This window comes from Capra hircus, chromosome 11 (assembly GCF_001704415.2).
Source record: "Capra hircus breed San Clemente chromosome 11, ASM170441v1, whole genome shotgun sequence".
In the NCBI taxonomy this organism is placed as follows: Eukaryota; Metazoa; Chordata; class Mammalia; order Artiodactyla; family Bovidae; genus Capra; species Capra hircus.
The window spans coordinates 44,343,581-44,367,702 of NC_030818.1; the positions used below are offsets into that span (position 1 = coordinate 44,343,581).

The 24,122-nt window shown below is 48.9% G+C and overlaps 1 protein-coding gene across 4 annotated transcripts in view; it reads right to left on the reverse strand.

The window, feature by feature from the left end:
- Positions 1-24,122, reverse strand: part of LIMS1 (LIM zinc finger domain containing 1) — an 81,045-nt gene that overhangs the window by 31,190 nt on the left and 25,733 nt on the right. Inside the window, exon 1 of one of the 4 annotated variants that reach the window (XM_018055312.1) lies at positions 23,205-23,981. The exons of 2 other annotated variants lie outside the window; for them this stretch is intronic. Coding sequence is in view for 1 of the 2 variants with exons in the window: in XM_018055308.1 (XP_017910797.1) it covers positions 1,433-1,800 (368 nt within the window). In the remaining variant the exon portion in view is untranslated. Of the gene's footprint in view, positions 1-1,432; positions 1,907-23,204; positions 23,982-24,122 lie in introns of those variants that run through there. One more of the 4 variants, XM_018055308.1, reaches the window with a different exon arrangement.

The window sequence follows — 24,122 nt, forward strand, 5'->3', positions numbered from 1 at the left end:
GGCAACTGTGAAAATAAATAAAAGATGGCTGGTCTCAAATGCTGTTTTATATAACTTTTTTAGAAAAGTAAATTCTTTAGGATCTCAAATCTGAAATTAAACTATTTTTGGTAAGTTTTCGCTCTCAGAGCAAGAATAGATTGGAGTTCATTTCAGCGGTCATGATCACCTGCCTCTCTGGTCAAGCACGATGCGTTCAACATTCCCACTAAACCTCATCCTTATCCCTGGTGGTTCAGCAGTTAAGACTCTGAGCTTCCACTGCAGAGGCCACAGTTCAACCCCTGGTCGAGGAACTGAGATCCCACAAGTTGCTTGGTGCAGTCAATAACAACAAAAAAATCTGTTTAATCCAGTCAGTTCAAAGTTAAGGCGACTGAATGCAGCTAAGAGACACATGATGTCATAGCGAAAAAAATCCAAATAATGTTGGTGTCAACACAGGGCTTCCCTGGTGGCTCACTGATAATCTGCCTGCAATGCGGAAGACATAGGTTCTGTACCTGAGTGGGGAAGATCTCCTAGAGAAGGAAACGGCAACCCCCTCCAGTATTCTTGCCTGGAGACTTCCATGGACAGAGGAGCCTGGCAGGCTACAGTTCATGGGGTCACAGAGTCGGACACGACTGAGCGACTAACGCTTAATGCTGCAGCTCTCTTCAAATGCAGACAAGAGTGGACAATTTTCAAATAAACTTTTCCCTCCCAAAGTACAGTTATTGTGGTAAATTTGTAGACAAATTTAATATGTTTAAAGAGCTTCCTTGTCAATTTTTTCCTGTTAAATAACTTAAACTCTAAAAATAAATCCATAGGAGAAAGAGCAATAGTATATAATGTATTTATTCCTCCCACATCTAAGTGGAAAAATCAAATGCATGAACAGAGGGTCCACAAACACACTGATGTGCTGCCCAGCATAGGTGTCAGAAGCAGGGTTCCCTCAAAGTCCCTTCCCCTCACAGGGAACACAGCAGTTTAACCCATAGCTTAATGTGGCAGGGGCTTTTCAGAACCTAAAACCTAAGAAAGAAATTCAGTAGGGGCAACAAAAACTAAAAATGTGTTGTCTGACTGAGGTAAGTTAACTTTGGAAATAGAAAACTCCTAAGCTCCTTAGTTACAAAGCTCTGAGGGTTTGTGATGTCCTTCCTTCCCTTCCAGATTACATTCAGAAGTTGCTCTGCCTTCCTCTGTGAAATCCATTTCAGTAACAAAGAACCTTGGAAGCCACCCCTACCCCCACCAAGACACCATCCACAAACCTTACCCCTAAAGAGCAGAGAAAAACTCCTCTGAAACACGTCCTAAGAAGCCAAAGGGATGCATGTCTCCACCGTCCGCAGCTCTACCATTACCGGTATCGGACTCAGGACTGAGAGAGGCCCGCGGGGCTCAGGCTGCCCATCCCCGTCCCCGTGGCTCCACTCACCTGAGTGCCTCCTCCCGTGGCCCCGGGAGCCGCAGGCTGTCCGGCCGGTCCCTCCGCCGGCGGTAGAGCCCCGACTGTGAGAGCTCTTTCAGCTGTAAGGCCGTCATGCTCCCGACCCTCCAGGGCCCGCCCCCGACCCCCGATCGGGACCCTCGGAGCCCGGCACAGATGGAGACCGTCCTGTCCCACACGCACACCTGGCCCAGGGAGAGGCCTGGGGCGGCGGCGCCCTGCCCGGCGCTTCCTGCTTCCCCGACGCACCCCCTCCCTGGGCCGGGCTTATCTCCGCCTGCACCTGGGGGCGGGGGCGGGGGGGACCTGGTGCTCACGTGTTGACCAACAGGCAAAGCCTGGCGGTGGTGAGCCATCACACCGGCGCCGGCATGAATCCTACCAGCATCGTTCTGATCAAAACTGGCTGAAAAGTCCCTGAAAGGTAGTGACCAGAGGGGCCTGCCCTGTTCTATTTGCCAGGAAACCCACCAACACTTCACAGGCAGCTGCCGGTGTCAAGAAGTGCCTGGTCATCAGGAGCTCCTAGGGACATTTTCCTTAAAAAAAAAAAAAAAAGAAAGAAAGAAAGCCCAGTTCTCAAGGCAGCAGCTAGTTCCTCCCTCTCCACTGAGCTCTAAATCCTCTTTAGAAAGGAAGTGCCTTCTTTCCTCCCCCATTAAATGTTACTCAAAAATTCATAACTGAAAGGAAAGTGGTTTCTTCTACCAACCCCCATCCGGGGATTGTCTCAACCCAGGATCGCCTGGGGTCCCCTCACCTGAGATGCCCACAGTCTACCCAGAACTGTCCTGGGTACCCAGGAGCCCTGCATGTTTGACCCCAAATCAGGAGGGCCGGTCTGGTTCCTGGGGTGAAGAGTATAGGTGGGTGTCTGCAGAATGGGGGACAGACATCAGGGACATGTCCTTGTCACCCGGCCCCGCAGGATGCCAGCAAGACAGCAGGCAGCTCTGACTCAGCCTCTTCTCAGGACAGGCCACTCTTGCTCTCAGCCAGCAGCCTGGCTTTGTGGTTCCAGCAATTTGTCTGTGTCAGCATCTTCCTGCTAGGATCTCCTCCAGGCTGAGAGCAGAATGGCTCTGAAAGTTCTTTTCACTCCAAGAGTTAAAGAGTTAACATACTCCCCTCTCTAATAGATCGTGTATTGTGAATCCAAGTATTGGGGCATCCCATGGAAGCAGGGTCTCTTCTTGGTCTCACTCCTTCACTCAGCATCACAGCCCTGGCTCCCCTGGGGCTGTGACCCTGATCCTGCAGCCCACTAGAAACATGACTTTCTACAGCTGCCATCAAAATGCAATACCCAGTTTTAAAGAAGATGCATTGGGGAAATTAGTAACATTGTTGTGTGTGTGTTAGTCACTTAGTCGTCGGACTCTTTGCTACTTCATGGACTGTAGCCCACTAGGCTTTCCTGTCCACGGGATTCTCAAGGCAAGAATAGTGGAGCGGGTTGCTATTCCCTTCTCCAGGGGATCTTCCAGAGCCAGGGATCAAACCCGGGTCTCCCACACTGCAGGCCAATTCTTTATGTCTGAGCCACCAGGGAAGCCCAAGTAATACTGTTACCACTCTAGATTTAATTAGTGATGAAAGGTTAAAAACAATGAAGTGACAGGTGTCGCTCTTCCTCTCTCTGGAGGGAGACACAGAAAACTGATACCAGGAGCCGTGGCACTGGGCAGAGCAGCAGAAGACAGCTGTATACCTTCTGGACTTTCACTGTCCCACTTATTCAAAATAAATGCGAAAAAGATAGAAAATTTACATATGCCTTTCGTACAAAGCTCTGGAATCCTACTGAGACGAAAAAAAAAAAAAAAAAAGAAAGAAAAGTTGAAAGTTTACAGTAAGAGAAACCTCAAATCAGGATTCCTAAAGTGTCTAATTCTTTTTGTCATGATCGGTGAAAAATGCAGAGAAACAATCTTTTTTTTTTTATTGTAAGCATCAAAACAGGTAAGACACCTAATGAATAAAACACAATTACTTGTGGCCACTGCAGACACAGAAGCCTCAACATAGGACTGTAACACAGTTATATGGATATGTCCTATAGGACATATGTATCTATAAGAAAATGTAAATAAGAGTGCTTGATTTTGTTTTTTGTTCATGGTGTTTTCTTTTTTAACTTTTTATTTTGTATTGGGGTATAGCCAGTTAATAAGGTTGTAATAGTTTCATGTGAACAGCAAAGGGACTTAGCCATACATATACATGTATCCATTCTCCCCCAAACCCCCCTCTATCCAGGCTGCCACATAACATTGAGCAGAGTTCCCTGTGCTGTCCTTGTTGGTTATCCATTTCAAATATAGCAGTGTGCACATGTCCATCCCCAATTCCCTAACTGTCCCTTCCCTCCTCCTTAACCATAAATCGGTTCTTTAAGTCTGAGTGTCTCTGTTAAGAGTGCTTGATTTCTGAAAGACCTTTTAAAGGTTCTAGGTGGCCCGCTGACAAGGAAAAAGGGCTTGGAAACTAGTAAAGCTGACAAGACAGGAAACACCTACTGTGTAGGACGAATCCTGTAGGTGATGAGTCTAAGGTTAAAAGGATGTGAACAGGAAAAAAAAAAAAAAAGTAACAAACCGAAACAATTCATGGCCTTTGACTTTTAAAATAGCTGTGCTGACAAATAGAAATTTCAGTAAACTGATGCTAATATATGCTATCAACTGGGTAAAATTAAATCCCGAGGTTTTGGGCAAAGGTCTTTTAACCCCTGTCATTTTACTGACAACAGACTGTGAGAGATAGAGCTGTCCCTCTGCCCCAAGTTCACTGGGAGTTGCTGTGCGGAGTGTGCAGCTGGGGTGACCTACCCCCAACAAAGTTTCCAGCATGGAAAGAGGGAGGGGAGGTACACAAGGAGGCAGAGACAAGGACATCTCACGTCCCCGGGTCCCTTCCTTTCAAGCTTTTCCACAGAAAGTTGTCAACTGAGCCTGGGTGGAGATCAGGGCTTTTAAAAAGAGTTTTAAATTTCAAAGGACAGTCTACGCATCTGGTGCTGAGGGAGGCCACGTGGGTGTCTACACGGGAAGTTCATCTCTCAGAGTAGGGCAGTGCTCCCACCTGATGAAGCTCCCGGGCTCCCCGCCCCCACCTTTACTGCCCATCAGCTGCCCAGGAGCTGAAGGTTCACAAACACGCTGCGAGAGGCACCTCCCAACTCCCACCACAGGGGCGGCTGCTCTGTGAACCTGCCCGCCCACCCACCGGGCTCTCCTGGGGCCTGACGGCTCTGTCAGTTTATTCTATTGGATGAAATGACTAAACAGGAAGGTCCAGGGAGCATCGTACCAGGTCTTGCTCTGCAGGTTGACCTCTGACCCTGGGCCTCACCTTTCGGGGGTCATGGACCATCTGTGAGTCTGATAAAGGTCAGTGATCCTCAGCAATGACTGTGAGCACAACACTGCCTCCACCTCAGGGCATGGGTAGGGGACGTAACAGGGACTCCCCTGCCAAAGGCAGGGGGAGCCCTGAGCTCAACTGCGGCCAGACTCCTGTTCAGAGGAGTCCCTGCTGTCCTCCTCAACTTCTCCCCACCTCCCAGCTCATCTCTGCCTCTGGCCTCACCCTCCTCTCTGTCCTCCACATTTGCAAGAGGTCTTCCCAAACATAAACTCAAAGGTCCTAGAAAACCCTGCAGTGCCCCCTACCCCAGCCAATCCCCGCTCAGTATCACTGCAGGGGTCCCTCTCACAGGGGGCTTTGGGACGAGGGTCTCCACCTCCCCCTCCACCAGATACCACCCTTCCCAGAGAAGCTATACAGCTACTTCATCTCTGGTCGACAAGGCCAGGTACACGGTACAGCAGGCATTTCCTAAGTTTTCTTAGTTGGTTAGTTGTCCGACCAACTGATTCCGAGAGACTCGTCAGTTTATGATGATGCTAAGCTTGAGTCATCCTGCTTATTTAACTTTCATGCAGAGTACAGCATGAGAAACGCTGGGCTGGAAGAAGCACAAGCTGGAATCAAGACTGCCAGGAGAAATATCAATAACCTCAGATATGCAGATGACACCACTCATGGCAGAAAGTGAAGAGGAACTGAAAAGCCTGTTGATGAAAGTGAAAGAGGAGAGTGAAAAAGTTGGCTTAAAGGTCAACATTCAGAAAACGAAGATCATGGCATCTGGTCCCATCACTTTATGGCAAATAGATGGGGAAACAGTGGAAACAGTGTCAGACTTTATTTTTTTGAGTTCCAAAATCACTGCAGATGGTGACTGCAGCCATGAAATTAAAAGACACTTACTCCTTGGAAGAAAAGTTATGACCAACCTAGATAGCATATTGAAAAGCAGAGACATTACTTTGCCAACAAAGGTCTGTCTAGTCAAGGCTATGATTTTTCCAGTGGTCATGTATGGATGTGAGAGTTGGACTGTGAAGAAAGCTGAGCACCGAAGAATTGATGCTTTTGAACTGTGATGTTGGAGAAGACTCTTGAGAGTCCCTTGGACTGCAAGAAGATCCAACCAGTCCATTCTAAAGGAGATCAGTCTTGGGTGTTCTTTGGAAGGAATGATGCTGACGCTGAAACTCCAGTACTTTGGCCACCTCATGCGAAGAGCTGACTCATTGGAAAAGACTCTGATGCTGGGAGGGATTGGGGGCAGGAGGAAAAGGGGACAACAGAGGATGAGATGGCTGGATGGCATCACTGACTCGATGGACGTGAGTTTGAGTGAACTCCGGGAGTTGGTGATGGACAGGGAGGCCTGGCGTGCTGTGATTCATGGGGTCGCAGAGTCGGACATGACTGAGTGACTGAACTGAACTGAACTGAACTGAACTGAAGCTTGAGATGAATGCCCCGGAGCTTTGAAACTCCTAACCCTAACCCTGTTTTGCTTCTGCATTTAACAAGCGACGTTACCTAAGTGAGAATCATAAAGGCACATCCCTTCCATGATTTTGGGAAATGCTACTTTCCTCGCAGAATCCCTGACACTGTGTATTTGTAGGGCTGAGCACCTCCCATGAGCATGAACACTTTCTTTCGTGATAAAAACTAGAACACCGGCCCTGGTCTGCCCCTTCAGCTGAGTCAGCGAGGTTCTCAGTGTGCCTGCTCCACACACTCCCTTCAGGCCACGGGGAGTGAAGAGAGCTGGTTAAACCCTCTGTCCTGAAGACAGGCTGCCAGTGTCCTGCATGGCAGGCTCCTTGGAGGAGGGGGCTGCACAGGCTTCCTGGCTAGCAGTGGGTGGGACCCACGTCAGGCTCCCTCCCCAGACCAGGAGCCTCAGGCTGCAGATGCCTGAGCAGCTGGACGCTGCCAGGCCATTAATCTCCTCGTATGATGAGAAGAATTTTGTTTTGCAAACACTCTGAACTCAGTGGAAATGAGTCCTTTTCAGTTTACATTTTATCACATGAGTAGTCACCTTTGGGGTAAGCAAAGTTTCCCTGATGGAGCAGAGCAGTCCCCTCTCTCGTCCATACTCCCTCCCCCTAGACACTGGCTTCCTTGTCATCCATGAAGGCTCAGACCCCACGTTTCTCATGCGCAGGTTCAAACAGCACAGCAGAGTGTGAGAGGGCTGAATCCACCGTCCAGAAAAGTCACCAAAAACACGGTCCCTAACCTGCTTGCCAGTCCCTCTGAAAGTGCCCCTCCTCCTCTTGGGGAACCTCGATGAAAGTCATCCATCAAAACGGGGGGGGGGGGGGGGGCGGGCGGGGATGAGATTAGAGAGCCAGGCGGGGGTTGGGGGATGAGGGGTTGTCTCTCAAAGGTCTCTTTATCCTAAGAGCCTGGGAACCACAGGGGCCTGAGATCAAACTTGTTTTGCAAAGACCCCTCTCACAGACCTGGGAGCCAGGAGGCCTAGCCTTCAGAGGAGAGACTGGGGGGTGGGCATTTAGGGAGAGGAGGGGGTGAGGGGGGTGACAAACCAGACAGGGAGCCCGAGCTGCACCCCTTCTGCCTCAGTCCTGCCTGTGGAAAGCCAGCAGTTAAATTCACTTTGAATCTAAGATTTTCAAAAAGTATTACAAAAGAAAAGGCTGGGGCACAGACAGACGTGTCCGCGTGGTGCTGTGTGCGGAGCTGATGGAAGTACTGCTCACAGCTCACGGCCCATCCAGCGTTCATCCCAGTCCCACCAGTCATCACTACCCTCGCTGTGCAGAAGAGGCGACCAAGTGTCAAAGCAGGTCGCTGTCTAGACAAGCACAGCCACCAAGGGGGCGTGTGGAGCAACACTCGGCCTCGCTACTGCCCCCGGGCCCAAGCTCACGTCCACTGGTCAGCAGGAGGTCTGTCCTGAGCCTCTCAGGTGGACAAGCCCACCCAGGAGCTCCAGGGACACACAGTGAGGGGCCTGGGGGAACTGCCCCCAAATGTTCCTCGAAGGCACATGGATTACTCTAAACTACAGGTACTTAAGAATGGTGGATGCGACAGGGACACTGTGACCCCTCCTCCACCCCCCGAGGCAGGAGCTGAGCCTACATAAAGGATGTGCTTATCGGTGGAGACAGAGAATCTGAACAAACAAACCCTCAGCCTCCTTAGGGGACCAACCCCAGGCCAGACTGCTCAGATTCTTCACTAATTGAGCATCCAAAGCCTGCGCGTCTTTGTTCTGTCATGTGTACATGCGCGCTAAGTCGCTTCAGTCCTGTCTGACTGTGCAACCCTGGGGACTGTAGCCTGTCAGGCTCTTCTGTCCATGGATTCTCCAGGAAAGAATATTGGAGTGGGATTTTCCTGACCCAGGGACTGAACCCAGGTCTCCTGCATTGCAGGCAGATTCTTTACCATCTGGGGCTTGCCTGGTGGCTCAGCTGGTAAAGAATCCACCCGCAGTGTGGGAGACCTGGGTTCGATCCCTGGGTTGGGAAGATCCCCTGGAGAAGGTAAAGGCTACTCACTCCAGTATTCTGGCCTGGAGAATTCCATGGACTGTATAGCCCATTGGGTTGCAAAGAGTCAGACAAGATTGAGTGACTTTCACTTTCTTTACCATCTGAGCCACTAGGTAAGCCCCTCTTTGTCCTGGCTGCTGCTGCTGCTGCTGCTAAGTTGCTTCAGTCGTGTCCAACTCTGTGCGACCCCATAGATGGCAGCATACCAGGCTCCCCTGTCCCTGGGATTCTCCAGGCAAGAACACTGGAGTGGGTTGCCATTGTCCTGGCAACTCCTCTCAAATTTGTTTCTTTGTCTAACGAATATAAAAGCCACCTTCTTTGGCCACATTTTGGGTCCCACTTCTGTGAGACTTCCGTGTGCAGGAATTAAGACTTGCCTCTTTGTCTCCTGTTCATCTATCTTGTGTCAATTTTACTATCAGTCCAGAGACAAGAACTCCAGGGGGGTGGGAGGGTGTTTCCTAGCCACTGTGGGCACAGGAACCCTGAGAACAACCCCAGACTAAACACAGGCTGGAGAGACTGAACAACATCCCCACCCCATTCCCCGTCCCACCAGCCCACGTTCCCTCCTGGAGCCAGGACCCCGGTCGACCTGGATGAAAGTGGTGGACGGGTACCGAAGGTTCAAAAGGAGACTGAGGCCACTGACACGGACCTTCCTTCTAGTTTCGGGAGCAAAAGCCAGTGGACAGAGTCAGACATGAACCTTTGATGTCACTGGATTCCTGGACTGCTTGGAGACTGTCTCCCTTCAGGGTCTGGTGAAGACTCAGGCTTCCAAGAGTTCAAGGAAAAAGGCAAAGATTCTAAAGAAAACAAGTTTTCTCAAGACCAAGTGTGTTGTACAGAACAGCGGACTGAGGGGGGCCTATGCCTCCAGCTCCTGGTCTGCAAGCCCTCTATGGACAGCCTCAATGTCTGTCAACAGAAAAGTAGATATAACATGCTGTGAGTTCTTCATTCAACACCGCACAGCTATAGAAGAGAGTGAAAGCAAAGTGAGAGTCACTCAGTCATGTCCGACTCTTTGCGACTCCATGACTATACAGTCCATGGAATTCTCCAGGCCAGAATGCTGGAGCGGGTAGCCTTTCCCTTTTCCAGGGGATCTTCCCAACCTAGGGATCGAACCCAGGTCTTCCACATTGCGGGCGGATTCTTTACCAGCTGAGCCACTAGGGAAGCCCAGGAATACTGGAGTAGGTAGCCATTCCCTTCTCCAAGGGATCTTCTTGACTCGTGAATTGAACTGGGGTCTCCTGCATTGCAGGCGGATTCTTTACCAGCTGAGCAATCAGGGAATCCCAGAGAAGAGAGATAGCTCACTAAAGCTTCACAGACAAATCATGAATGAACCAAGAACAAGGCTGAGAGAAAAGCCCAATTTGCACAGTAACACATGATACACATTATATAAAATCTGAAACAAAATAAACAAGCACTTTCCTGGAGGTCCAGTGGTTTAGACCCCCTGCTTCCACTGCAGGAGGCATGCGTGGCTTTGATCCCTAGATTCTGCATGAAAAAGAATAAATAATCCTTTGCAATGCTGGCCACCTGATGTGACGAGCCGATTCACTGGAAAAGATCCTGATGCTGGGAAAGATTGAAGGCAGAAGAAGGGGACAACAGAGGATGAGATGGTTGAATGGCATCACCAACTCAATGGACATGAGTTTGAGCAAGCTCCGGAAAATGGTGAAGGGCAGGAAAGCCTGGAATGCTGCAGTCCATGGGTTGCAAAGAGTCAGACATGACTGAGCGACTGAACAATTATATGCACTGTTAAGATTACACAAATGTTTAATAAAAGGATAAACAAGAGCTTAGTTTTCTCCTGGGGGAAAAGTAGGAGGGAAAATCATCAATAAAGTGCACCCAGTGATACAATTGTATTTGTAACGCTTTATTTAAGGCGGGTGATAGGTACTTGGAGGCTCCAATTTAATTCTCTGTATGTGTGTGCATGCACGTACATTCTCCGTCGTGTCTGATTCTGTGACCGCGCCACCACCTGGGAAGCATTACATTCTACATTTTCATTAAAAAGAATGAAGACGCAGAGCATGCTTCTCTTGGAACAGGTCTGTAAACCAACAGGTTTTGAAGCTGCACTTCTGCCACCATGTGGCTCCTTGAGGTATTACATGCACACAATTTGCGGAAAACGCGTCTGAAAAGGGGCATTGTTAGTTCATTCTCAGGGGCAGCGTCACAGGAAAGTGACCCACAGTGAAAACCCAAGTGTCCACCACTCTGTATGTGACCAATGCTAGAACCCTATTTGACCAGTTGTGAATGGTGCTTGATGACAGCACAGAAAGCATGACACGATGCAAACAAAGGAAACGGGACGCCCACCTTACACCACGCACAAAGATGAACTCAGCGTGGATTACAGACTTACACGTGAGACCTGAAACTATAAACTCCCAGGAGAAATCAGAAAGGAAAAGCAACTTGACATCCGTCTTGGCAACAACTTTCTTCATGTGACCACCAAGAACGCAAGCCACCAAAGCAGTTGGCACGTGGGACTACATCAAACTGAAAAGCCCCTGTCCAGCAAAAGAAACAATAAAAAAATGAAAACATAATGTACAGATGAGAGAAGAAATTTTCAAATCACATGCCACATAAGCGGTTAATACCTAAGATGTGTATTTTAAAAATGCATACAGCTCAAAAGCAAAAAAACAAAAACAAAAAGCCAAACATTTCTCCAAAGACTTACAGATGACCAACAGGTACACAGAGTGCTCCACATCACTACTCATCAGGAAAATGCAAATCAAACTCCAATGAAATGTCACCTCACACCTGTCAGTAACGCTTTTATAAAAAAGGCAAGAAACAGCGAATGGTGGCAAGGATGTGGGGGGAAAAGGGAACCCTCATGCTCTGTGTGTGGGAATGTCAGTGTGGGCAGCCACTGTTGAACAGAGCAGGGAGGTGCCTCAAAAAAACTAAAAATAGAGCTACCATGTCACCCAGCAATCCCACGTCCGGGTGTATACTGGAAGGAAATGAAGTCATGATCGCAGAGACAGCTTTGTGCTCTCACGGTTACGGCAGCACCGCTCGCAAGGACCAAGACACACAGACAGCCCGAGGGTCCATCGCGGGGTGAACAGATAAAGAAATCTTCTCTTTCTCTTACACACAGGCACGCATGCACACACACACACAGAGGAAAGCATCTCAGCCATAAAAAGGACATCCTGCCATTTGCAAAAGCATGGATGGACTGCTAGGGCATCACACGAAGCGAAATAAATCAGACAGAGAGAGACAAATACTATGTGATCGAATCTACACGTGGAATCAAACAACACTGAACCCACAGAAACAGCAGAAGGGTGATGCCAGGGACTGGGCCGGGGAGGGGAGGGGACATGCTGGTCAGAGGATATAGAGTTGAGTTCCAGTTACGAGACCAATTAGCTTTGGGGATATGCTGTCCAGCATGGGGACAATAATTAACAATACTGTATACGTGAAAGTCCTTTCACGAGAAGAAATTTTATGTTCTCACCACAACAAAATGGTAATTATGTGTGGTCGTGGGTGGGTTAATTAACCTTATTGTGGTAAACATGTTGGGAAACTATATACGTGTCTCAAATCATTACATTATACACCTTAAAATTACATGAAATTACATGTCAATTACATCTCAAGAAAGCTGGAAAAAAGGGAAAATTTTAAAAACATGCTATGAAGCCCAGTCAAAGATGATGAGAAAGTTGGTGGACATGAACTGTAGGGGAAAAAAGGATGAATGTAAGATATATCCAAGATAGGAAGGTTTAAGTTAGTCCTAACACCAGCAAAGCTAGGTGAGATGGGCTGGCGTCCAGACGCAACCACCCTGGGAGGCGAGTGGGGGGCCTGTGTGTAGACTCCAAACCCAGGAGCGAAGAAGCAGGAAGAAGTAACCGAGACGACGCCGGTCCACAGTGGGAGGCTGATGCGCAGACCCGGTGCTCATCCCAGCAGACCTTACCAGAGGCCAGCACCTCTCTTCTGAATACCCAGGCCGGAGAGACACAAGCCTAGAGCGTACACACAGCGGTCCTGACTAGACGTACAGAAACAGGTCCTCGTGTGAGAGCGTGTGCACTCAAGCACTAACTTGGTGAAGGGAGCAGACCACTGGCTTAACTACATTCTGTTCACTCTGTGGGTGGGGTGCGTGATGACTGTACAGGGGTGCTTGCCCTGCCCGTTATCCCGGCTGCACCTCCCAGCCAACCCCAGGCCTGTGCGGGCTCAGCCCCTCCAGTGGGAGCAGGACTCAGCATCCAGTTGAGACTCATAAGACGGGGAAACCAAGAAACCATGGGATCCCACTAAAAAGGAACGACATAAATTAGCCATCCGCTCAAACACACACAGACACAGACCTTCCCATAGGTGAGCACAGGTCTGGCTGCCACGTGCTGGCCTCGATTCAGATCACCCCACCTCCCGCAGATGTCCCCCTCCTCCTCCCACTCCCACCAAGGTCAGCTCCCAGGTGCTCTGACACGTCTGCAGTTTTCCTTCCAGAACAGGGAGGAAGGAAGTTTGCAAGTTCTCAGTCATCACAAGAGTCCACTCATGAGGATGGTGACCAAGAGAGGACTAGTTTGATGTAACTAAAGTACATTACTATCTGGCCATTGCCACAGAACTGGATTTAACTTGAAAGGATCTGAATGCAGTGATGTCTAAAATTTAATATCAAACAGAGTTTTCATGACTGCTAACCTCCTCCATGGGAGAAGGCAACGGCAACCCACTCCAGTCCTCTTGCCTGGAAAATCCCATGGACGGAGGACCCTGGTAGGCTGCAGTCCATGAGGTCACTAAGAGTCGGACACGACTGAGCGTCTTCACTTTCACTTTTCACTTTCATGCACTGGAGAAGGAAATGGCAACCCACTCCAGTGTTCTTGCCTGGAGAATCTCGAGGAACGGGGGAGCCTGGTGGGCTGTCGTCTATGGGGTCGCACAGAGTCGGACACGACTGAAGTGACTTAGCAGCAGCACCAGCAGCAGCAGCAACCTCCTCCATGGCAGGGTCAGCAGATTCTTTCTTTCTTTCTTTCTGGTAGCACCATGAGGCTTCTGGGATCTCAGCCCGCCAATAGGGGATCAAACCCCAGACCCTGGCAGTGAGAGTACCGAGTCCTAACCACTGGACCAAACGGTCAGAGTATGACTATTTCAGGCTCTGAGGGCCCCAGGCCTCTGTTGTGACTTTTCACTCCCCTCTGTGGCTCAGAGGCAGCCCTGGATGACAGCTAACAGACCCTGGGTTGCGTCCCAAGACTGATGTTTGAATATCATGTAATTTTCACACCTTCATGTTTTTCAGATATTAAAAGCTGTCAAAACCATTCTTGGCTCACAGGCTGTGGCTAGGCTTGGCCTGCAGACTGAACCACATCTGATAAACACACATAAAACACCATTTACTGTATAACCGTGAGAAGACAGATTTTTCTTTATAAAATGCTAACTCCTTAAGCAACATATCAGACAGTAGGTTCCCAAAGTGAATGCCCCAAAGACCCCCAATCACAGCCTTCACAAGGACGAGCACCGGGTTTACAACAACAGAAAGACACACCCCAAGCTTCCACGGTGCCTGCAACAGTAGAGCCAAGACGAAGTCTGAGCCAAACACACCTGCCCAGCCCAGCCGAGGCAGCACTCCCGCCGGGACACCCCACACAGAGAGGAAGACCACAGCTGCTGGAGCCAAGAGGAACAGGACTATGGGGCTCAGGAAACAGACACACCCTTCTCTTCCCAAACCGGCCGTGTCCGACATTCAGGACTTCATCCTCTGAAAAATTCTGAACAGGTGTTTCAGCATCACTGACCTCCACTTGATGCCCACCACCCAGCTGTCCATCTTCACTCTCTCCTTTTTTTAAGATTTTTTTTTAACGTGGACCATTTCTGAAGTCTTTATTGAATTTGTTACAATATTGTCTCAGTTTTATGTTTTGGTTTTTGGCCAAGAGGCATGTGGGATCTTAGCTTTCTGACCCGGGACTGAACCACATGCCCTCTGCTGGAAGGTGCAGTCTTAACCAGTGGGCCACCAGGGAAGTACGTCCTCTTCACTCTCTGCTTCTATTGATTTTTCCTTCCTCCCAGCTTATAAGAAGTCATATATGTCCTTCAATTCTATTAAAGTTGTGGTAAGAAAAAAAAAGTCTGACAAACCTCTTTACAAGGTTAAAGGTTAAAGCCAGAATACCCCCAGAACATCTTCACCTGACAGTTACCTTCATCATTCTGAACAGCAACATGGAAATATCACCCACAGAGAGAGATGCTTTTCAGCAGAAAGCTTTCTTTGCCCTCAGATCACATCTAAGATCTGCCTGGTGAAAAAGTCTATTTGCAAACAAGTACCTTTGTTGAGAGTAGACATTTACTTTAGTTCACTGATATACTGGAAAGGTGGCTGGTTGGGCAGTCTACAGCAGCTTCCTACACACCAGTCCTAATTGAACGACGTGAGCCCTACAGGGGTTAGGGCAGGGTTAGAGGTGACAGGCACAGCCTGACACAGGGCAGGAACTCACAGCTGGTAGTTATCACCATAAACAGGACACTGAAGAACGAGCTGAGAAATTAATGTGAGGACATGTGGGAGAAGTCTTTTAAGAGAAAAGTATTCCTGGTGGCTTTTTTTTCGCCATGTGTGATCTTGGTTCTCCCACCAGGGATCAAGCCCATTCCCCCTGCACTGGGAGCGCGGGGTCTGAACCACTGGCCCACCAGTGAGGTCCCCAAAGAACCACACTTCTCCTTGCAAATGGAAAATGGGAAAGAAAGAAAACGTACACAAGGAAGTTCTCCTGGTTTGCGGAGGTGGACGGGGGGTTGTGTACTTCCCTATTTCACACACATACACAGAGGGCTGTATGTTTCCCTGTTTTTCACACACACACACACGGCTGTGTGTTTCCTCGTTTCTTACATACACACACACACACAGGGCTGTGTGTTTCCCTGTTTCAGACACACACACACACACACACACACACACACAGGACTGTGTGTTTCCCTGTTTCAGACAGACACACACACACACACAGGGCTGTGTGTTTCCCTGTTTCAGACACACACACACACACACACACAGGACTGTGTGTTTCCCTGTTTCACACACACACACACCACACACTCACATACACCACACACACATGTACACACACACACCACTTGCTGGAAAGGATCACACACACACACCACACACACATATACACTGACACACACATATACACACACAGACACACAGATACACACATATACATACACACAGACACACACACACACGCCACTGCTGGAAAGGATCAAACTTGGCCTGTGCTGGTAAACTGCCAGCTTATTCAATTGTCAAGAATTCACAATATTTTAAATGTCTTATTTAACACAAGGCTTCTAGAAAAACCTCAGAAATTGAGTCACCATTACAATCATGAGTTGTGGAGGGGAGAGGACTCCTCTGTGTTATCAGAACATGTTTGTGTACGTGCTTCTGTGCACTTTCCTACAAAGGTCTGCACACTGCAGAGCCTCAAGGTGGGCTGTGCCCAGTAAGTCAAATTTAGACCCTGATGACCTCCACCTGCTCCAAGCACCTCTGGGCTTGTTCCTCACATCCTCGTCATGTCCTCGTTGGATGCGCCTTCACCAGGGATGCAGGACAGGACACTGAACCCACGCACTTGTTACATTTTGTCTCACACCAAGCTGAGCCCCCTCAAGGGCCCCACTCCCATCTCATTTCCACAGCACATCGTCACCTCCACATGACCTGACCGCTGATGCAACCACCTAACCTAACCACGCAGAACACTCGCCTGCGCAGCTAATAGCACTGCCCACGTCTTTCGGGGTTTGGCAGCATACCACCATGAGATCTCAAGGCTGAAAGAAGGGGCTGACAGAGCCAGACCGATGATGGGGGCAGGAGGGGGTCTCCTGCCTCAACACACAGACCCCCAGCCTCTCCAGAAATACTCAACGGTAGACCCCACAGCTTGGGCTATGATGCTGTGCCATGCGTGCTCAGCCGTGTCCGACTCTCTCTGACCCCATGGACTGTAGCCCACCAGGCTCCTCTGTCCATGGGATTCCCCAGGCAAGCATACTGGAGTGGGCTGCCATTTCCTCCTCCATGGGATCTTCCCGACCCAGGGATGGAACCCGCATCTCCTGTGTCTCCTGTATTGCAGGCGGGTTCTTTACCAGCTGAGCCATCAGGAAAGCCCCATGTGGGATAGATTAAAGAGGCTGAATTTAAGAACCATTTCCTGGGCCTAGAAACTGACGTTCAGGAAGATTCATAAATTTCCCCCCAAACAAGCCAAAATACCTAAAGTAAGGGGACTGTACTCTGGCCACAGTGTCAGTTAACTTTAATTAATTAAACAAACTGTTTTCTATGTCCTGGCTACAGAGGGCGGTTACTGACCTGCAGCATGTGCACAGTTAAAAAGTATTTTATAAAAAGGGGAAAGTAAGTAGCATTGAAAACCCTCATCTTTGCAGAGAATTGCTGAAATAAACAATTATTTTGAAAGCTATATTTGAAGTATACTTTGAAAACTAGCATTAAACACTAATATTTTTTGCTCTTTTTTCCTATCATATAGAGTATTTTCATCAGTTTATGAACGGGGAAAAAATGAGGCCCTTTTTTCAAAGAGCCTAACAAAATGATGTCTTTTGCAGAAATAGAAAAATCCATTCTAAAAGTCACAGGAACCTCAAGGAACACGCCCCCTGCCCCAAGCCAAAATATCTTGAAAAAGGTGAAGTCTGAGGTTTCATAACTTCCTGATTTCAAAACTACAAACTTCCAATAATGTAAACAGTGCAGTGCTGACAGTTCAGACGCACAGTGGGAGAGAACTCAGGGCTGGTAATAAACCCTCCACATACAGTCAAATGGTTTCAACAAGGGTGCCAAGACTGCTCAGTGGGAGAAAGTGCAGTCTTTTCAACAAATGGTGGGAAAAACGTACTCAAGCATTCATTCAAGCAAAAGAATAAAGCTGGGCTCTTAACCTCACGGCATAAACAGAAGCTGACCCCAAACAGCGCAGATAAAACTCTTAGAAGAGAACACAGGAGAGAAACCATTATATTGGATTTTGTTACAATTTACTGGATATGACCCCCCAAAAAAGATCAACAAAAATAACACCAGGCAGTGGAAATTGTATCAACATTAAACATTTCTGTGTGGCATAGGACACAATCTAGAGTGAAGGAGAACCTAGAGACGGGAGAAAGTCACACCACACATGTGACAAGGAGCTCATACCTAAAATCTGTAAAGAACTCACATAGCTCAACACAACGACAACTAGATACAGTGAGCACGGCGGGGAAAGACTGAGAGATGGAAGAGAAGCAGGTCAAAGGCAACTATGCAGGCAGAACCACAGGAAGAAAAGGATGAAGGGGAAATTCCGAGAACCTTTAAAAATACTTTCTGCTTTGCTGGAAGAGAAGTCTGTCCTGTCACTTATCCGGCTCCAAGTGGAGTTGAAGCCTGGGAATCCCCATATAAGGGCGCTCACTCAGGGCTGTTTCCGCAGGCATGTCACAGCCCCCACGGCATACACACACATATTACAGGCTGAGGTTTCCATCCTCAACAGCCAGGAAACATGCCAAGACACGTCATCCTTGCCCAAACATGGTTCAGCATCTGGCGGTTTTCCTGCGCAGTTTTCCTGCGGTGGCAGCTGGTGGTGGATACGGAGCCCGTGTGGCTATCATCCCCACAAGCAGCCCTTCAGTCAGAAAGATGCTCACATTACGATGACGCCCTGCCGCCCATGGACGGGACTGTCCCCCGGAGAAGCCGCCTTCCAGCCCACACTCCCTCTAGGGCTTTGGAGCGGAGCCTCTGTGCTGGGTGAGCCTCGCGCCTTGTCTCAGCTCTGCGCGGTCCAGTCGGGCAGCTGCCAGCCAGGCAGCAACTTATCTGAATTGAGACGTGCTTTATGTGTGAAATACACACGGGATTCCTCAGAAATGTAAAATGTCCCAGCAACTGTTAACATGATCGTAGTGTGGATATAGTCTGGACACGGTAATGGTTTGGCGTTTTGAGTCACATCAAATCTATTATTAAAATTAACTTCATCTGTTCTTTTCTACATGTGGTTGCTAGAAAACTGTGCAAATGTGGCATGGCTCACTTGATGTATTATGGACAGTCGTCCTAGACAAGATCACAGGCCTGTTACAGAATGAAGAGACGTGGCCCAGAAACCATTCAGAGGACAAGGCGCTGAAAACTCGGGCGCCCCCATCCAAGCTCAGGGAACAGGAGGCTTTGAATCCTCTGAGGGTAGCACGCAGCTCAGGGTGGGGTTCGGGGCAGCCTGGCCTGGAACCTGCCCAGATCTCCTCACCTACAGGCTGGACTCCTGTCTGTAAAGTGTGTATCAAACTCCCTCCAGGGCTGTAAGTACTATAAACAGAGGAATGTGTTTCCACCATCAGCAACACTAACTGAGCTCTCAACAAACAGACTTCCCTTTCTTTCAGAGCCTTAGAAGTCCTGCAGACACACTGAGGAGTTGATTCAGCCACCCTGGGGTGAGTCACAGAGCCAGGGAGAGACTCGGGTCCCACCGGGCGGGCAGGCAGAGAGCCTTCAGAGTTCAGCCCCTCCTAGGGCCCCACCCACTCCTTCCTCTTAGATCCTCACAAATCATTACAATTAACTTCGAAATTCTGGCAGCGGCTCAGGACTCCTTAGGACTGTTATTAATAACTCACTGCTACCGTCTAAATTTGAATGTTGCTCTATCCTAACTGCAGCATGGATACATCCTTTACTGATGGCAGGGTCTGGTCAGACACATAATGAATGAGACCTTCATAATGGCCTGAGAAATGAGCAAAGTCACACTGAATACAGACTTTCAATGACTGACCAGGTGAATCAGGACCACAGGGATGAAGAGCAACTTGACGAAGCTGTCACCTCTGACTGAGCAGCCTGGGCTTCATTTCTGGACGGTTTTTGGAAAAGCCACTTTTATGATCTCCTCACGGTTGATGTTATTTTCTTATTCTCCACCCAACTTTCCCCAAACACTTGCCATCACTGATTATAGGTGCCAACCCTTCTGGGGTCTGGCTGAAGGAAGCTTGACAGCATGCCAGGATCTGGTCCCCAGGACCCCTCACACCATGACAGCAATGCAGGGTCTGGGCAGGGGGAGAGGGGAGTGGAGGATGACCCCTGCAGGATCCCCTGCCATGCCCCTTTGAGAAGGTGGGGGGATGGGCAGAGCAGGGGGAGGAAGGGAAAGGGAAGAGAGGGGAGGAGGCTGAACAAGGAAAAAGCAAAAGAAGGAAGATAAAAGTCTCTGCAGCAGTGGCTGGGCACGGTAGTGGGGGGTTGCTCTGAAGAGGGGAGAAAACACGTGAAAATCTCAGACACTAAACAGAACATGGTTCCTTTCAACCCTGACCTCCTCCAGGAGTTTCAGGTCTTTAAGGAGGCAAGCTCCAAATATGCAAAGTAAAGTAAAAACCAAAGCTCAAGAAACAGTTTGGTGGACCCTCAGAAAGTTCAACAGAGAATTACTATACGCTTTGGCAATCCCACCTCTGGGTCCCCACCCCACGGAACTGAAAGCAGGGACTCAGACGCCCGCACCCCCAAGTGCACCGCAGCACTCCCACAACAGAGAGCAGGCGGAACTGCCATGGGTCCCTCGACAGACGAGTGGTGACAAAATGTGGCCCATCCACACAATGGAGTAACAGCCGCCACGGAAAGGAAAGCCACCCAGATGCACGCACAGCAGGGTGAGCCTCGAAGTCATGCCGCTAAGTGGAAGGGCAGACACTGCGGTCACATGTCATACGACCCACATGTGTCATGTGTCGTGTGGCCCACATGTCACACTTTTATACACGTGTGTCATGTGTTGTATGACCCATGTGTATCATGCGTCACGTGACCCACTTGTATCATGTCACGTCTTACAACCCACGCATGCCACGTGTTGCATGTTCCACTCGTGTAGTGTTATGTGACCCACTCATGTCACATGACCTATGTGTATCATGCGTCGTGTGACCCACTTGCGTCATGTGTCGTATGATCCACTCATGTAAGACGCACGAGCAAGTTCAGAGGCAGGAAACGCATCGGAGCCGTTGAGGTGGGGAGCAGGGGTGGGGAGTTAGGGCTTCAGGTACACAGCACTCGGCATGACGGAAAGTCCTGTCAATGGAGAGAGGTGACGGTTGTAGAGCATCGTCGATGTAGTTAATGCACTAAAATTTATACCTTAAAATGGTTCAAATGGAGAGTTTTATGTTAGAGGTATTTTACCACAATAAAAATAGTTTTTAAAAAGAGGTGGGCTGGGACTTCCCTGGTGGTCCAGCGGCTAAAACTCTGCACTCCCAACACAGGGGATGGAGCCAGATCCCTGGTCAGGGAACTAGACAGATCCCTCACGCAGCAACTGAAGATCCCGAGGGCTGCAACTAAGACCTGTTACAGACCAAACAAAAAAAAGGTAGGGCCGGAGAGAATGTTTGTCAACCACCTGGATCTCACCAAGTACCAAGCTAGAACCCTTCTACATACGTGATCTCAATTAATCCTCCCTATTCATAGATTACAGGTTATGATCATTCACAGATGAAGAATCTGCAACTCACATAGTAAATAACTGTTTCAGAATCATAGAAGTGGCAAAAGTAAGATCTGAACCCAAGTCTGGTCACCGTAAAAGCCATGCTCTTCAGCTGTACCTCAGTGTTTCAAGGATAACCAGGCCCAGTGAGTAAGTCAGTGCGGAAGGCGGCCCTGAGCCAGCCCATCAGCAACAAGAAAGACCACAAACAGCTGAGCCCAATGACTGGGTGCCACACCCCCCATCATGTGCAAGGAGCTTCCTTCTAGCAGCAAAGGAACCTCCTTTCAGCACAGGATTAAAGCCCATCAGTACACTGCCTAGGGCGTATCTACCTCTTCTCGCCCCCAGCAAGATGATTTGGTAAATCTATTTTTCCATTTTTCATGTTCTATGTACCTGACCCCCCAACTCTCTGGAGGGCTAAAGCACCCAATTCCCCTGTCGATACCATGGGATACTTATAGTGACTTGCGGAACATAAAGGGACTTCCCAGGTGGCTCCGTGGTAAAGAGCTCGCCTGTCAGTGCACGAAACACCAGAGACCTGGGGATTCAATCCATGCATCAGGAAGATTTCCTAGAGGAGAAATGCAACAATTCCAGTATTCTTGCCTGGAACAGCCCATGGACAGAGGAGCTTGGGCTACAGGCCATGGGGTCGCAAAGAGTCAGACACAACTGAGTGACTTAGCATGCACACCTGTGGAACATAAACACTTTCCTACACATGCCCTCAAATCACCCACCCTTTAACTCTAGTCCACAGTGCAGACGGATTACTACAGGCTAACGACAGGCTAAGTCATAGCTAAGATCTGTCCTCCACACGGAGGCAGTGAGAGAAGCCAGCTCCCATTTTGCCCTCCTTCTGAGGACAAGTGGATCCTCAACGTGTTGTAAGAACTTGGGGGCAAGTCCTAATTGAAGATCACTGCAAGGCCTCTGCTTTAAAATAATAAAGACACTTTTTTAAAAGTTCCTGTAAAGGTGCTATCTTTTCTTGGGGGACCCTCAGGGCTACTGACATCAAGAAGTTGTCAGTGAGATTTCAGACTCCTCCAGCCATCCTGAGGAGGCCCGGGTCCCCCTGCCCCATCACGGAGCCTTCACTGCAGGATGTCCACGCCATGGTCCTGCTACACCGTTTCTCTGTCATCTGAGAAACTCTCTTTTCAACTTTTTTTTTTTTCCTTTCCTGCCCCTGAAAAAGATAATTCCCTTCTTCTGATCACTGTAACTATACCATACTTCACGGTTACGTGTGGTTGTATTGTGTATATATATGTGTGTGTGTAACATAAATACATTTATAATAAACTCCCTGATCCATCACCCATCCCATACCACATGACTATTCCTGAAGATTAGCTGTAAATTGAACAGTTTCATAAATACATTTACATCTCTAAGGAAATTCACAGTGAATCCTGTATAAGGCAAGAGATCCTTTTGCGGTGAATAATGACCTCTTAAATGTTTTACAATGCAGACTTGCTGCATTACTTTCCTCCAAATGTCCTGCCGATTTTTAAACAGTTACCATTAATGAGTAAGACTAGCTCCCCCAATCCTCACGCTGTTTTTTCTCACCACTGCACGACCAAAGCTCACTAACCACAGTGTTAAACAGTACCCGTTTGGCGGTCTGTTTTAAAACCCCAGAAAGGATCTGAGTTAGAAATATTTAACATAATAAAACCCCAAAGAGCATTCCTAAGATCTTTTATAGCAAAACTCTGCAGGACCATTAAACTGGAGGGCTAAACGTTATCAAGGTTGTTAACAATTTCTCTGTAAACATAGGGAGTAACCTCCCTCACCCACTCTGGTGTGAAACCCATAAAACAACAGCTGCTTACACACACATTGAACAGTCACACACACACCCAGGAAGCAAGACCACCTCGCTGCCCTTTGAAGCAGGGAACAGACAATAGCACGCCAAAGGCTACTAGGACCCCTTTCTGCTTCTGGGTTTGCAAGTTTAGACAAACATCTTTTGAGATTTGCTTCCAAATGACTGAGAAAGACAAGAGGAAAACAAACCCACAAGTACAACAGTGCCTTTGTCCAGCCACTCTGGGCCATCCCCTCCATTTCTCTGGAGGCCGTGGGGGTCCTCTTACCTGCACACGCACAGTCCCACCTGGGTGTCCTTACCTGATACTTCCACACTCAGGGACAGGCCCCGCTCTGTGTGTCCACCCTTATTCCACAGGCTTATCGGGCTCAGGAAGCCGGGTTCCCATCACAGCGTGTTATCTTTAAGCTCCGGTTTCCTACACTGAATAGAACTTCCTCATCTCCGCTCCAGGTCTGGTGCCCTGAACTATATTTAAGCCTATGAAGCCACATCGAGGATTCTTCCTGCACGCAGTTGAGCCATGTGATGGTTACATGATAACCCCGTGGTTTCAAGTGAGACGACACCCCGATGTCACAACTCACATCCTGCTGGGCTGTTCTACAGACTTTACTGAGTTGCCAAGTTCATCCACACTCACTGAAGGCACTTGTAATGTGCAGGGCAAGGCTGAGAAAAATGATTGACAACGGGTCAGCACAGAAAGAGCCGAGCGCCTTAGGTCTGGACGACACCTTCACCTCTGAGCAGAGCGTCTCTGGAGCTTTACAGAGCAGGTCGAGCAGCTGGTCTTTACTTTGCCTTCCCTGTAAAATAAACCCAGGGCTGGGCGACCATGCTCCAGCGGGCTGGGCGGTGGGAGCAGACCCTTGTGCCCTGGCTGAGTCCCCACTGGGGCCGCCTCGTGCCAAGCTTCCATTGAGGAAGAGTAAGGGGTGTCTGCTAGAGTCGAGGGGCAGCCTTCCTCCTCCTGACACAACAAGGCTGCCCTGCCCGGATTCACGAGGACGCAAGACTAGTCCAGAACCGACTCCTTTGTTATAGAGCAGAGTCCTGATGTCTGATACCTGGTGGTGGTGGTGGTTTAGCCCCTAAGTTGTATCTGATTCTTTTGCGACCCCATGAACTGTAGCCTGCCAGGCTCCTCTGTCCATGTGACTTCTCAGGCAAGAATACTGAAATGGATTGCCATTTCCCTCTCCAAGGGATCTTCC